We start from the raw sequence: 16,692 nt of genomic DNA, 5'->3' as shown, positions 1-16,692 counted from the left end.
CAGATGTATAAAAAATATTATTATTTTTAATTAATCACCAATATCCGATCTATTGACTGACTAATCTAGATCAGGTACTGCAGAGGCAATGACGACCCCCAACCCAGTTTGATCCATTCACAGATGCCAGGGTTCGAACCTCTGACCTTACTTAAGGAATTTAACGTCTCATCCTATTAGACCAATTAGTTGTTGGTAAAAAAAATAAAAATTTATTAATCACAATATCATTTTTAAAGAATTACTTTATATTATCACGTTAATTAAAGAACTAAATTGATAAAATTTTAAAATAAAATATATTTAAATATAAAAAAAGTAAAAAACACAATTAATTTAATTTTCAAAAATTTAAAGACTTTACGAACTCTTAAGCCAAATGCAGTTAGCCTTGTAAAAGATCAAGTGCATATCGATTATTTTAGATAAATTATTCATTATAATTCAATATATTAAAAAATATAAAAAAATATGAAAATTTGTATTTCCATTTTATCGAAAGAAAAAGTAATGAATTTTTTTTATCTCCGTCCGTTAATTTCTAGATCCACCACTCCTTAAACCTTAATCAAATCAATGAAATTCAAAATAATTTTTTATTGTTTTTTGATAGTTACTTTGATAGTAATCATTTAATAATCAAAATTCATAAAATATATATTTAAAACTACTTGATTAAAGTTTTTTAAAATATATTTTTTATATTTCATTATTAATAACAAAATTTAAACAATAAAAAGTCAAATTTAACTTTTTTTTATGGATAATTTTAGTGGGAGGGTTTATAATTTATACAAAGCCTAGCAATGAAAAATCACCTAACCAATATGATTACAATGCAAACCTTACTAAATCCATAGTTTGGATGTCATATTCATCTTGAAGTTGCTTTCGTGTATTGTTATTATAACATTCAGCCAATGTTTATATTATTCAACTTTGAATTCATTTGAATGCTATACTTATATATATATATATATATATATATATATATATATACGACGTTAAATTTGAAACAAATGGGAAAAATATAACATATGTAATTAAGGAAGTTGATTTTCATAGGTCTTTCCCTTTGGGAAGAATGTAGCAAAAGTAGAAGGGAAAACTTGAAATAAGAAAGAAAATTTGCTATATTACCTAACCTTGCGGTGTTTTCTGGGTTTGGTTGCGTTGTTGTTCATGGGAGTGTTGATGCAGTTATTAAAACCAGCAATGTTGAGAATACCGCCGTGAGAGATAGTTCTAAGACCCAAGAAATCTCTTGTCAAGCATTTGCCTTGAGAATTACTAGTACCGCCAGTAGTTTCAGGATCATTTCTATCTGATCTTGTTGTTTCTGCTGGTGTAGTTGTTTTCGAGAATGGTTCGTCGATGAAACCCCCACTGGCCTTTGAGTTGAAGATCCCGGAAAACGATATATCATCGAACGAAACCGAATCGAATCCAGCGGCAGACGGCAAAGAATTCCTCATGTGTTGAAGTGGAGCCAAGTTGAGGCCAAAACCAACAGCTGCAGGTGTAGCAGTGGTAGCTACTGCCGATGATGAGCTAGTTTTGGTGCTCATGGTTGTTCCCATCTGGGCTGCTTTCTGAAGTAATGCAGTAGCCGACATGTGCGGTGAAGGCACTGCTGTTGTTGGATGGAAAGGAGGAAGAGAGGGGTTAGGGTTTTCTTGGAGTGATAAATCATGGTAATGTGCTTGTGTGAATTCTTGATGATAATCGAATGTTGGGGAGAAGATTGACGATGATGAAGGGGAAAGGTCAATCTTCTGGGGTGGACCAAGATTAGTCCCAAGCATTAGTTGGGTGACGAGCCATGGAGGAATCTCCGGCCTTACGGATGTGTAACTTTGTTGCTCCTTTTTAAGTGAAAATGCTCGGATATCTTGGGGATTGAGCTGAGCTGCTGCACCAGGTGGTTCAAGTGGGTTAGCCCTGGCACTCTCCTCTGCCAAGGCATCACAGAAGGCTCTGTGAGTGATGAAACTATCCCTCCTGGAGAAGATAGTCCCACAGTCGCATCTGTATTCTCTAGTGCCACAGGTCTTGGAGTGAGCTTTCCAATCCGATTGAACCGCATACTTTTTGGAACACTTTTCACATTTCCACTTCTTCTCACCATGTTTCCTGAAGAAATGCTTCTTGATTCCAGTCAAGTCACCAAGCACCCTTGATGGGTCATGGTGCACGCAGCTGGGTTCAGGACACACATACACTTTCTTCCTCACCTCTTTACTCGTTCTTTGCTTTAGCTTCCATGGCAAATTATGACCTCTTCTATGAAGCTGAAGGTTCTGGTCTCTTTGAAACCCTTTGCCGCAGATCTCACACATGAATCTGTTTGTGGACATCAGTGTTTTTGGGGACAAAGCTATTACTTCTGCATCCGGGTCTGGTTCAAATCAAACATGGACAACTTTTAAGAATGAAAACAAAAGTAAAAAGGGCTTGAAGACTGAAGCAAAACCAACCTGGGTTGCCTGGGGGGTTTCTCTTTCTCTTAACTGGCTGAGTTTGAGCTGGTGGAACAGCAAAGTATCCAACTTCACCTCTATTCTCTGAAGAAACACTTGCCTCACCAGATGCAGATGTCAAATTAGACATATTCTCTTCCAAAACTTGCAGCTTTTGTTGTTGGTGGTGGAATAACAAGCCTGTCATCATCCTTACCTCTTACATAAAACTCTCAAGTGATAAAAAAGATTGATACTTTGATAACTGACAAGTAGCTAAGCTTAACTCATATGAACAATACCATAATCTTCATCATACATGTATGTATGTACGTATGTATGTATTGAAAGTGAGTAAGAAGAAGAAGAAGTAAGAAAAAAAGAAGACTCAGTTCATGATAAAACTCAGATAAAGAGACAGAGAGAGAGATGTGGACGAAAGAAGATTCCTCTGTGATCTTGAAGCAGTCCAAAAACAACAAGCCAGAACCACAAAACTAACCCTACGGGGATAACTATGACGTTGTACTTTCTGTCTTTTCCGTTGTTCTCTTCCCATCCTCAGCCCTAAACAAAACGTCCCTTCTTTCTTTCTTTATTGTCCATTTGCCTTTAACAAAGCTTATTTTCCCCTCTTAAATTTATTTTCTACCACTAATATATACTTTGGTTCAATCTGCCACTTTTCCCCAACTCTCAACAAGCAAAAGAGAAATAAATAAAGCTAAACTACTCCTACCTTCTTCATCTTTTTATAGTTTTTACTTTGAGGAAATTACATAAATATTCATTAAATTATATTAAAATATTTCTTTTGACCGTTAAAGTTTCAGAAAATACAAAATGATCATTAGCATTATCGAACTGTTACAAAATAATCATTGCACATTATAAAATAACGCTAAATTCCGATAAGTTTAAGGAACATTTTTAATATTTTGATTGGTTTAATGACCATTTCATAATAATCCAAAAAAAGTTTAATAGTCAAAAAGATTATTTTAACATAGTTTACTGATTATTCATATACTTTACCCTTTGCTTTTTTACCCATAGATCTTGGGGTGGTAAACCTTTCTTTTAACTTTCTACATTTGAGGGCGACATGATTGAGCCATTGATTAAATTTCTAGTAGGCATAGCTAAAAGTTACGTCCACTTAGATTTCTTTTCTACTTTTTATGCTTCATTTCACTATAACTTCACACATTGTTTTACTATTTTACAAACCTCGGACAATTGAATTTTGTTACTCAAATTTCCTTGTAAAATGAATCATGATTAAACTAAATATAATTAATGTGTTGGTGCAAGAAGAATTAATTTCAGCTATGCTCATGATTGTGGAGGTTGTTAAAAATCAAGGTAATTGATAATCATAGACCATATAATAATGATATGTCGAACGCACTGTGGTTGACTTCAGTGGCGGAGTCACATAGAGTTGAGGGTGGACACGTATTCACCCTGAAATTCAATTTTTTTTCGATTAGTTCTTTATTTTATTAGTGGTGCCCACCCTGAAATTTATTTTGTGCCCTAAAATTTTATTTGTACTACCCATTCAAAAATTTTGTGATCCTAATCTATAGGTTCCTACCCTTAAATTTTTTTTTTGGCACCGATTGACTTCCTTGTCAATTTCAGTAACTAATGCAAAGCAAAAACCCATGACGAGGCCTTTACACGAAATTGACCTGCTTAATCATGATAATAATACCAGTTGATTAAATGTATCTTAACTTGATTAGTTGAATAACAACCAATTTAGCATCAATGTCCAACTTATCATCTTTCATAATTAGTTTAGACTATTTAACTACATCAAAATAGAGTTTTAGCAGCGTTTTTAAGAGCCGCTAAAAGCACTCGCGGCGAGAGCAAAAACGCCGACCATATCAGCGCTGCTAACGTTAACGGCATTTGAGAACAAAAAATGCCGCTAAAGGTCAAGATCTATAGCGCGTTTTTGGAACAAACGCTTCAAAAGGTCGAAATCTATAGCGACATTTTTGGAAAAACGCCGTAAAAGGTCAAGATCTATAAGTGCATTTTTGGAACAAACATCGCAAAAGTTCAGATCTATAGCTGCGTTTTTGGAACAAACACCACAAAAGGTCTAGACCTATAGCGACGTTTTTGGAACAAACACTGCAAAAGGTCTATAGCGACGTTTTTTGAACAAACACCGTAAAAGGTCAAAGCTATAGCGGCGTTTTTGGACCAAATGTTGCAAAATGTTAGATCTATAGTGGCGATTTTGGATACAAACGCCGTTAATTACCTTTCTTTAGCTTAGATTAATTGATTTTTGCATATTTCATTTTTGCTCCACATCACCTAAATTTAATATCATGTAGCTTTATCTAATTAACAATAACCATAAATTTTAATTAAGACACAAATTATGCAGAAAAATTCTTAACAAAAAAATAAATTAAAATTTATAAACATTACAATTAAATGTAATGTAGTTTGACATTGTTATGTAGAATTTAGTCTAGGTTCTTTCACTTTCAATTAAAAAAATATTGTTCACTAGAATTTAGTCTTCATTGCTCCTTCGTGGGGAAAGAAAGTGAAAAAAAAGCAGCTTTTCTTGTTTGATGAAGCATGGTTAATTTTTCCTCTGCGTAAATTGTATATGGAGAAACTCTTCATCCATTTCACCAAATATATCCCCTAGGTCTGGTTCACCAAGAAGACTCCTTGCGCGCTTCAGTGAAGCACTTGAAACAGATAACGACCTTTCACTTACAATATGAAACTTGATTGGAGCTGGCTTGGGAATGAATCAAACATTAAACAAAAAAATTAAAGTAAAAGAGAGAAGTGTTTACTTGGAGTAACAGTAGAGGCAGCGTCATATTCATTGAGGATAGATAATGCTTTTACAATTGAAGATTCTTTCAGCGCCATAGATTTCCCCAATCCGGTTCTAAACATTGGGTATTTATCCACTCCTCTATCATCATTCTCAATAAGCTTCAAACATCCTACGTACGATCTATGAAATTTGAGAGTACAAAATAAAAATATAGCAGCGAAAATATTCAGAGATTATTACCTTGAAGTAGGAGATCGACCATGGAAGGATATTGATCAATAGGAGTTCCTTTCGAGTCATCATCGGGTTTCGACGGCAAAACGGACCGAAAGCCTCCCAATGATAATTTGATTCATCTTCAGAGCTAATACGCCACTTGGACATTCTGATGATTTTGCTTAGGGATTGTGAATTAAATTCTCCAAAGTTTAATCCACAATCAATTTCTCTTACTCTGTCCATACATATGGGTGATCGAGTTACTTACTGCATGTCTTTTGATGTTTCAACATTAGTAAACACAAGTGAACACAAACCAAAGCAAACAAGAAAAACAAACATGCAATAACCGAAGCTAAATACTAAACTTGCTGTAGTGAATGAATGTCACTTTACCCTCTAAAAGTAATGTGCCTCTTCATAGATAATTCCTAAGTATTGGTTCATCATTATTTTACTAACTTATTTGATATATTATTTAAAACCAAAGAATAGTATAGATAAGTTGAAATGGTTACAAGTGAGTCAAGTTCATAACAGAATCCTAATCCAGCAAACAACAATAAATAGTAGCAAACAACAACATCAACAAGATTGAATTTCAAATAAGAACCCTAATCAGTTTTAACAAAAACAGCAACAAGATTGAATTTTGGCAGCTAAACAAAAACTAAATCTAACCTCGGTCCACAACAAGTAGCAAGTGAGGAAACCCCCGAATTACTCCTAGGGTAAACTACACTTTTAGTAACTAAACTATTAGTTTTGTTTGATTTTAGTATCTAAAGTTGCATTTGTTTCAAAATTATACCAAATCAAAGCAACATATCCAAAATCATAAAATAAAAAAGAAAACCGAAAAAACAAACAATACCCAAATCTCCAATTGGAGTAAAAACTAAGAAAATAGGGGAAATCTGAAGACTAAATGAGTAAAAACCCTAATACAAATGGTAATTCTAGTTGCTGCCCCAATTGCATCAGAACCCTAATAATTAGCAAACACATAAGCATTGGCTCTTCTTGAGACAAGATAGTAGATGGGTGGATGAGATGTTTATCATTTTTACAAATGCTAATCACCTAATAGAAGAATTATCCCAAGTTTTTTCAATGAAAGACTAAGCACCAGAATTTGTTCTATTCTATTTATTTTTTAAGTTCAAATATTTACCATTGCAGCATACCTAAATGTTGTGCTAAAATGCTTCCTCCCGTCCCTTCCCTGCTTTCACAGTTATGTTGCATCTATTAGCCTCTCCCACTCCATTAGCTGAATCTATAAATTTTAGATGATTTAAGTCATAAATATCTTCATCAATTTACTATAAAAAGTTTATAAACTTGCACCACCGAGTTCTGCTTCAGAACTTTTAAGCTCATGATGTCTCACTGCTCTTAAGAATATCGTACATTGTGAACCAGTTTGAAAACTCAACTACAGAGAACAATAAAGCAATTACCACCTAAAATGTTTAAATTGTCATTATTAAACATAGAAAAGACTTATTCAACATCTAAAAGTCCATACATGTTGGATAACCATTAAAAAGATAGATGCATTGATGTCAAGCCAATTGTTAATTATTCAAGATACAAAAGCAAAATTCAGTAATCACCAAATTTACCACATAGGAAAAAATAAAATAAAGACTATGGTTTTTACATGGTCAAATGAAAGGGTAAACAAACTATGATAAGAACTAGGTCACAACAAAGATATTAAACCAAATACAACTCGAAATTGGAATCACGTACTGAGAAGAGAAGGGTTAGAAGAAGCAGTTCCAACTTGAACTTCAAGAAACTCCAAACGACGTTCTAAAGTGTCGAGCTTCTCGTTCAATGATGCTAATTTGCTCTTCGTCGTAGCCTCTGAAAACAAAAGACAACTTAGAAATAATTTTGCTTTAAAAAGGGGTAAACCAGTAAAAGAGTACCGATTTTTTAGCCTTGAGGGGTGAGTGGCGGCGCGCCAATGATGATTGGTGGCGCAACAGTGGTCACTGGCAGCGCGTCGGTGGTGTGAGGTGCACCGATTTGATGAAGATGCACTGCTAATCAAAGGAAGAACTTTAGAGAGATAGAAGATGTGCTAAAAAAATAAGGATCAGGAAGGAGAATTGGGGATATATGATAAAGGATTGCACAATGGCGGCGTTTATATTAAAAACGCCATTAAGATACATAACTATTGCGGCGTTTATTACAAACAAACACCACTAAATTACGAGTATTTTTCGACATTTAATCAAAAAACACCGCTATATAGCTCTATTGCGGCGTTTGTTGAAAAAAACCGCCTTGTACTCATGGAGTTCTGAGGTAACTTCTTCGGGGGTTGTGAATAACACCTCTCCTGTAAAGTCAGTACTATCCGCCATCTTTGCCATCGCATCGGCTACTTGATTCGCCTCTCTTTTGATTAGCGTAAACTTCACTTCTCAGCTCTTCTTCAATAACCTGTCGATTTGCTGCATTATTGTCGGTGTTGTAGTCCCTTGTTTCGTCTTTGAGCATAGATGGAATGCCTCTGCGTTATCCGTTCCCACTATTTCCTTTCTAGCTTCCGCTTGCCAAGTGCGTGATAAATCTTCCTGCCATAAACATTTTTTTTTTAAAAATAATTAAATATATATTTTTTTTAAAAACCATTATGAATTTTATTTAAAAAATTGTTGATTTTGTATTAATTTGAATTAAATTGAAAGGGAGTCGCCATCGACCTTTGAGTTAGGTAGGTCGAATACCTAAAAGCGTATTTTAAAATAATTTTAAGGAAAAATCGTTTTTAAGAAAAAGTAGGTCGAATACCTAAAAGCGTATTTTAAAATAATTTTAAGGAAAAATCGTTTTTAAGAAAAAGTTAGTATTCGTTTACCAAAAATTCGATCCGAGAGTCGATTACGCGTGGGGAAGGATTAACACCCCCACAACACCCAAAATTGACACTTGATCGCTTACACGTTTTTGTAATGGTAGAAATCATGAATCATATGTAAAGTTAAAATATGATCTATTTATTAACTTGCTACAAATTATTTGTATTATTAGGAAAAAATTTAACTACAAAAGAAATCTCGAAATTAGCAATCCTTCATCGGGAAAGCTATCTCGGCTATTTCTTATCAGTAAAAGAATATTCCCTCCTCATTTATTTAAAAAATGTGAATCGAATATAAATGAAGAATCGACATTTGCGTTGAATAAATTACCGCATAAAAACACATTGAATTATTTGAATAAACAAGATTTAAGTAGTAAAATGAACTAGATTTATTTCAAGTTCCCATTTCATTCGAATGTCGTATCGGATCTCACTACTTCGACCAATCAGTGTTTTCCATACTCATTCTACAAATCGGTGTTCTTGAAAAATATTCGAGTGAAATATTTAAAATATTAAAATCAAGTACAAGAGATATTGACAATTGAGCATTTTAAAAATGAAATAGTTAAATAAGATCAAACAAAATAAATTAAACACTAATAATATACTGAAATACATGTAAGTAATATGATATATAAAATACATTCATCTTACAATAAAAAAACTATGATATGTATGTAGTAATAGGCGAATGTACAAAATATGTATGTGTAAGTCAAGGACTAATATATAAACATGGAATCATTGAAGACTGGAATGTAAACAAATGAAACTAAGCATACTATGTCATTAAAAAGGTTAAATAATAATAGTATTACCTTGGAAAGCTAAAAAACAACCAAAACAATAATCAGGACGAAAATAGGAAATATTAAACAATAAAACATTAAGGATGCAAATAAACTACAAATAATGTTTAGGACTAAAATGAAAATCATCACAAATAAATGTCCAATTCGAAAGATTATAAAAACACGAACCAAGAGATACTTAGGACCAAAATGAAAAGCGGGTAAAGTCATATGCTTAAAATAATAAGATTCCATTTCATGACCCAAATACAAGAGTTTATACAAAATACGAGGGTTGGGTATGCAAATATCCCCTCACATCAAAACACACAGCCCCATCTCCCTACCAAACGGCGTCGTTTCATGCTTAGGTATAAAGGGCCAAAAACCAAGCCAAACCGGCCAAAGTCCCCCCATTCCTCTTATCTCTCTTTTCTCTTTTAACCCTAAATAAAATAAACTCTCTCCCCTCCCATAGTTTTTATCCGTCGCAAAAAGAGAAGAGAGTGCCACAACCGCAGTAAACCGGTGGTGAGAGCGAGCGAATTAAACCCTAATTTCCTCTCTACCCTCATTCACCCTAAAGTTTTAAGTCTTGATCTTTCTCCCCCTTAAAACCCTAAAATCAAAACCTAAACCCCAAAAGCAAGAGTTTTACCTTTAAAGCTAGAATATGGTTGCTCCGACGAAACAACGGTGGCTGAATCTTTGCCTAAAGGTGAGTTTCTTTGGATAGTGGTTTGTTTTTGGTTCGGAACTCCCCTTCGAATAGTTTGTTTTGTTTAGATCTTCTTTTTTCGATTCTTGAGGGTTTTTCTCTCTCTGTTTTTTCTTTTCCCGAAAACTCTATATTTTCTCTGTCGAATGCCTTCCCCTCTATCTTCTCTCTGCTCCCTCTCTTTTATCCCCTTGTATGTTGATTTAAGGTGAGATGATGAGGCCAAAGAATAAGGGAATGATTCCCCTAAGCTTGGGTTAGTGAGAAAATCTCTGATCCCCGATTTAATTTGATGTTGTTTTTTTAACTGGGTTTTCATTAATATTTGTTGACTGATTTGGTGATGGATAGTTGTCAATGTTTTATATGGATTGATGACGACGACGGCTCGGGAAGCAATTGGCGGTGGCTCACGCGGCTGGGGAGTAGGGCGGTGAAGCTCACGCACCGGTCTGGTGGCTTGGTAGTTGCGGTAGCTGGCAGTAAAATATGAGCTAGGGTTTCAAAACTCTAATTGAACCGGGTCGGGTAGACTGTTGGGTTTTGTCCTTGTAGTTGGGTTCTAGGTGAGGGCCTGATCCGTGTTTGGGCTTGTACTGGCTTGTAATATGGGCCTGCAATGCAAATTAATTGTAATAATAATAATAATAATAATAATAATAATAATAATAATAATAATAATAATAATAATAATAAAAGACCCGGAAAAAAACGGGTGTCTACGTCTGCCATTCTTTGCACATTCTTGTGTTAACAAAAATAGGGCAAAGACGAACAGACAACGAGTTTTTTTCCGGTTCTCTTTTAGTTTTGAAATTTGATAGAAGAGACGCCACTTCTGATCCGCGATGAAGAGTTCTGGTCGTTTTTGGTAAATTTAGAGATAACACGGTTCCTACGTGATGAGGAAGTCTGACTATCTAAGGTTGAGGCAACCTACGTGATGAGAGGATCTGGTCGGTAGATGAGACGGTTCCTACGTGATGAGGACGGCTGGCCATCTTTAGGGATAATGTAGATAACACGATTCCTACGTGATGAGGACAAACTGGTTATCTAAGGTTGACGTGACTCATACGTGATGAGGATATCTGGTTGGTGGATAACACGGTTCCTACGTGATGAGGACGGCTGACCATTTTTAGGGATAAATAGTGATAACACGATTTCTACGTGATGAGGATGGCTGGTTATCTAAGGTTGACACGACTCCTACGTGATGAGGAGAACTGGTTGGTAGATGAAACGGTTCCTACGTGATGAAAACAACTAGCTATCTTTAGGGATAAATGGTGATAATACAATTTCTACGTGATGAGAACGACTGGTTATCTATGGTTGACACGGCTCCTACGTGATGAGGAGATCTGGTCGATGGATTACACGGTTCTTACGTGATGAGGATGGTTGGTCATCTTTAGGGATAATTTGTTTCAAAAGAAATAATCTCAAGTGAGACAAAATATGTTTCAAGGGAAATAATCACAATGTTTAATGTTTAAAGATAAACTGTCTTAAGAGAGACAAAAAGTTGTTTCAAGAGAAACAATCTCAAAGTTTGACGTTTAAAGATAAACTGTCTCAAGAGAGACAAAATTTGTTTCGAGTGAAACAATCTTAAAGTTTATCAGTTTTGTTTCAAGTGAAATATTTTCCAAAATTTATATTTTGAAGAAAAACTGTCTCAAGCGAGACGAATCTGTTTAAAAAAAATCTCAAGTGAGATTAATTTTGTTTCAAGTAAAACAACTTTGAAATTTGTGTTCCGAGGGAAACTGTCTCAAGTGAGACGAAATTTGCTTTGAGTAAAAACAATATCAAATGTTTTTGTCTTAAGGAAGACTGTCTCAAGTGAGACAAATTTTGTTTTGAGAAAAATAATCTCAAGTGAGATCAACTTTGTTTCAAGTGAAACAAATTCGAAATTTGCATCTCAAAGGAAAAATGTCTCAAGCGAGACAAAATTTGTTTTGAGAGAAATTGTCTCAAGAGAGACCAAATTGGTTTTTTTTAAGAAAAACTGTCTTTAGCAAGATGACACTTTGTTTCGACAAAAACAATCTCAAAGGCAACATACAGTCTGCTTGTTCCTGCATGTTGAGGAAATCCCTTCAGAAGATCTGATTGTTCACTTCATGATGTTGAATCTGTAGATGACATTGTTTCTTCAGGTTAGAGACATCTGGTCATTTCCAAACTTTTATTTCCTGAATGATCAATAAATGACGCATTTATGAATGACTATCTTGGATGTTATGATGGATGCCAAGATGAAGTTTATTTTATGTGTTTGATTTGATGAGTTTTTGAATTTTTCGTTATGAGAGGGGAAACTATCTTTAATAAAGACAAGATTTCAAGTGAAATTTCTAAAAGTATCCTCATGAGAGGGAAAATCTAAGTCTTTATTGCACATGATGATGAATGTTTGATGCAAAGATGAAAATTCCATGTAACATGTATATATGTGTTGATATATGTTTTCTTGATCAATTGTGGGAATGATTGCATGGGTAGTCTTCATTCTTTGCTTTCACCAGTGTGCATCTTAGCAAATCTGGACTCGTGTCAATTTCTTCTTGCCCCAACAAATTTTTGCCCCTGATAAAAAATTGGCTTTCTCTTCTTGAACTTATATAGAAATCCAACAAAGCCTCCCTCATGATATCATCATCATCCCTGCCAAATGGTTTTGAAAAGAGAATATATCTTTTCAAGCTTCAAAGATTATATACGCACAATAATCCTGTATCAAGAAATCAAAGGCCACTGTCTGAAACTAATCAACGTAGCAATTGATGAAATATAGATTGTCCAGGAGAGCCAAGAGGAACATCCATGCCAAAGATGATGGTTAGAACCTTAGAAACAACTGGATTTGAAGATGTTTGATCAATTTCTAACATCGAATTCAATCCTCCAAGCTTTGCGTTGAATTTTAGAAGCAAATTCGTAAGGTGTTGATCATTGACCCTAGTTGGAACCATACATTGTGACAATGCCAAACTCGACAAGACTCATGGAGATCAGAATTTTCTTGTCATGTAAAACACAAAGGAGGAACTGTGAAGCTCTAGAAATTTTGGAAGTCTTCAAACATTCAATAACTTATTCATCATTTCCTGTGGCTTATGTCTAGATTTTTTTCAACCAGAGAAACGCTTTCATGGTGTTCAAGGCTTTTTTATAGTGTTGCAAGAACACCAAAGAACAAAACTCAGTGGGACGTAAGTGGGACATTTTAGCTTGCTAGAATTAATGCACGGGAAATCACCAGAACAATGCAACTGTATGTTGTGACAATGGACAAAACAATCATGTATAATGAGCTCCACTATCTCTGTTTCACCATTTTCAATCTTCATGCTTTTTTGCCTCATTGAAAATGAATGTTTGCTCAATTCAATAATCTTGTATTCTTGGAAGATATGGGTCTCCAAAAATGCCCCAACATTCATCATTTCTTGCTTCAACACTGATTCTAAGCATGCATTTTGTGTTTAAGAGTCACATGTCAACTACCAAGATCCACTCTGGAGAAATTGCCTTGTTTGAAAATGTTTTTCTTTTTCTTTTATTTTCAAAAATTTGAAAAATATCAATCAAAAGAATTTTGAAAAATGTTTAATCAGAATTTTTTAAAAAAAAAATACCCATTTCTAGATTTCACAATTGAGACAAATCATAAAACAAGAGTTCATTGGATATCAAAGAATTAATTACACTTTAAATTCTTCATAAAATTATAGCTATTTGACAAATGTTAAGATTAATGCTATCTTTGAGGTAGGGTTAAGTAAAGAAAGAATCAGGTGTCTTGGGATGTTGTCATTAGTTGAGATCTGGCATTATCGTTTCTTTGATGTTCACTGATCTGATGGAATAGATTCTATGCTCATCTACTAGAAGTGTTCTCCGGTTTTCAACTCTCATGAGCACATTCGGGTTGTGCAATGCCTTATTAAGGGATTTGTGAGATTGTCTCCCTGTATAACAGTTGCACGATCTTCATATTTGACCACCTTTTCAGGTTTTCAACTCGAACCCTCCTTTGGTTTCAAGATGTTATTCAACATTTTATGTCTTGAACCCACCTTTGTCATTTTTTCTCTATCATGCATTAAAGATTTTAGAAAACCTTTTGTAAAATAAAGATTAATCCCGATGGAAGGGATGAAATCTGAAGATAGTATCTTCTGTTTAGAAATCCATGTATGATTAGAAGAGACTTTTAGGCACGTAATGTAGGCTATGGTTCATAGTTATGGAAGAAAGGGATAAATAGACCCAAATAAGTGTTTAAGGGTAATTAAACTAAGGATCAATTCATTCTGATGCCTTCAGTCTTGTTTTGCTCAATTTGAATATGCTCGTATGTGTCTTTTATTTTCTCTGGATGTTCTATGATCTTTTGGTGAACTGATTCTAGAATAATTGTACTTGATCAATCTTATGGTTTGAAGCTTGATGCATCATTTGACTCTAGTGACTCTTTGTATATGTTTCTTGTCTTCTTTTCTTTCTTTTTTTAGTTCTTTTTCTTTTTTCTTTGCTTTTTTTCTCTTTGTTTTTTCTTCTCTTTGCTTCTTTTCTCTTTTTTTTTCTTTCTTTGCTTTTTCTATTTGCTTTAATTTGATCTTTACACTTTTTATTTGGTTCACCTTTTGGTATCTTATCTGGATTGATGGTCTTCACTCATACGAGCAGATTTCCTTCACCTTACCCCCCAGTGTAGAGGGTGACCCTTGGTTAGGGTTGAATCAGAAGAAAACATAATTCAGGCTCAAATGGGGACACAAAGGACATATATTTTCTCCTTTTGTGAAGGGATAATGAAATAAAGCCATTCATCATTTCATACACGAAAGTCTTTACAGAAGAGGTATCACTAGGGGAATAGATTTTCAGGATTAATTTTATTCACATGAAAACAGTGTAATTAATGCATGATAAAATTATTTTGAATTAATTTCCTTTTTTTTGCTTCTTGCTCCCAGCATGTCTCAATTGTTCAGGCTCATCTTTTGAAACTTGATTCGAGATGCCATACGTTGTGTATTCTTGTATAAAGGCTCATGTTCAAGTGAACATCTTGTACTCAATCTCTTCAAGTTTTATTGGTAGGAAAAAAATGTTGGTTTTGCGTATAAGAAGACGATGGTGTGACCTTATTAGCTCAACAAAAGGTCATGGTATGACTTTTGTGTCTTGAAAAAGATAAAGTTTCAAAGAGATGTAATGTCAAAATTTGATTCTTTGGTAGTGACCATGAATTATTTCGGGTAAAGAATCGAGAGATTTTATTTCTGGTTTTGGATGGTATAAGAAAGGTCTAATCTTACCATATGTCAAAAATCTATAATTCTTGAAGAACTAAAAAAATATGTAAATCATTCGATATTCGAAAAGCTACAAGATTAAAACTCGTTCAATTATTCAACCTTAGAAAGTAGCATAAATTCAATCATTAAGATTTAAAAAGTATTTAAGAAAATATTAAAGACAAAACAAAAACAAGTTCCAACAAAACAATGCTCTTTAATGCAATTGCAAAATATTTTCTGGTAGATGCAAAGATCTCTTCTTGATTATTATTATAATGCCCCATCATTCTTCGAATATCCATGCCCCTGAATCAATCAAGTTCTGGACCTTGCTTCAATACTCCAGAATTCTCTGTGGAATGTCCTAAGCTTTCTATGTGATAAATGCATATGACATCACCATCGTAGCTCTCATGATATGATAACTCTTCTAGCTTGTACTGAATGGGATTCACAAGGATTTTCTCAACCATCGTTAGAAGTAATTCCTCACAGGTAATTGGAATTAGATCACATTGACTCTCTTTTCTTGAATCATCCTATAAGGTTCATCTCTACGGCTGGCTGAGTAGGCTCCCAACGTACTGATTTCAGTTTCTTTCTTTAATTGTTCAAATCTTGCTTCTATTCTTAATGTGGTGTCACGTGATTAGGACCACTTCATTGAATTCTCCATGAATTAATTACATGTTTTCATGAATGATGCATGCGAAAATGCTTAAAAATAAAATGCAGATGCAAAATACAAATATGCAAATGCAGATGTAAAAATATTGATCCCAACAGTGAATATCTCAGAACAATTTTCACCAGAGATAAAAGCCTTCACATTACAAGATATTCCATTTTACAGACATGCTTTCGCTTAGATTTTAAGTCAGAAATGGTGCTTCATCTCAGATATTCGTCCTTGAAAATTATGCCCTCAAATGCTCTGTAACCTAACTCAGTTAATGCCCCTGCGGTGCTGAAGTCAGTGTGTCACTCCTTGATAACTATTGATGGAATGATAGTAGATAAGACTATACTACTGGATTACTTCTCGGATCAATGGATCATCTTTCCAGTCTCGAATATTGCACGATCTTCGAGCAAGTCTCATTCTTGTACTCTGAACTTCTTTTAGCCCTCTATGCATGTCTGTGTATGCTACCGCTTGATTGAAAACTTTTACCTCTTCTTGTGAAACTTTTCTCTCAAATATCCCCTTGCGGATCAACACTTTCGCATTATGTTATGTTGATGAGATGCAATGCAAAAATGATGAAAAATGACACAAAGAAAAGAATAAAAATAAGTTAGTACGGGCAAGATAATCAATAAAATTAAAAGATGCTATTTAAAGATAAATACAACACCTACTCAATCATGATATCTACCCGAGCATGCTTTTATTAGATAGTAATCCTACCCGGACATGCTTTCTACCCAAAATGATTCATTTTCAAGAAAATAATCCTAACC

General features: G+C 34.3%; 1 protein-coding gene across 1 annotated transcript; it reads right to left on the bottom strand.

Moving 5' to 3' along the window:
• Positions 1 to 1,136: 1,136 nt before the first annotated feature.
• On the bottom strand, positions 1,137 to 2,749 carry LOC120193273 (protein indeterminate-domain 7-like). Its single transcript, XM_039195811.1, has 2 exons — positions 2,478 to 2,749; positions 1,137 to 2,398 (listed from the first exon to the last, which is right to left on the bottom strand). Exons 1-2 carry the CDS (start codon positions 2,668 to 2,670, stop codon positions 1,137 to 1,139), a joined length of 1,455 nt encoding a protein of 484 aa, XP_039051742.1. The 5' UTR covers positions 2,671 to 2,749.
• Between the last annotated feature and the right edge of the window lie 13,943 nt (positions 2,750 to 16,692).

The sequence above is a fragment of the Hibiscus syriacus genome, unplaced genomic scaffold, assembly GCF_006381635.1.
Source record: "Hibiscus syriacus cultivar Baekdansim isolate YM2019G1 unplaced genomic scaffold, ASM638163v2 tig00116994_pilon, whole genome shotgun sequence".
Taxonomy (NCBI): domain Eukaryota; kingdom Viridiplantae; phylum Streptophyta; class Magnoliopsida; order Malvales; family Malvaceae; genus Hibiscus; species Hibiscus syriacus.
Note: the sequence above shows the minus strand (reverse complement) of the source record. Positions and strands in the feature narration are given on the sequence as shown.

Coding starts and splice junctions, on each gene's coding strand:
- LOC120193273 (XM_039195811.1), bottom strand. CDS start 2,670: ATGATGACAGGCTTGTTATTCCACCACCAACAACAAAAGCTGCAAGTT. Junction 2,399..2,477: donor AAACCCCCCAGGCAACCCAG/GTTGGTTTTGCT, acceptor GATTTGAACCAG/ACCCGGATGCAGAAGTAATA.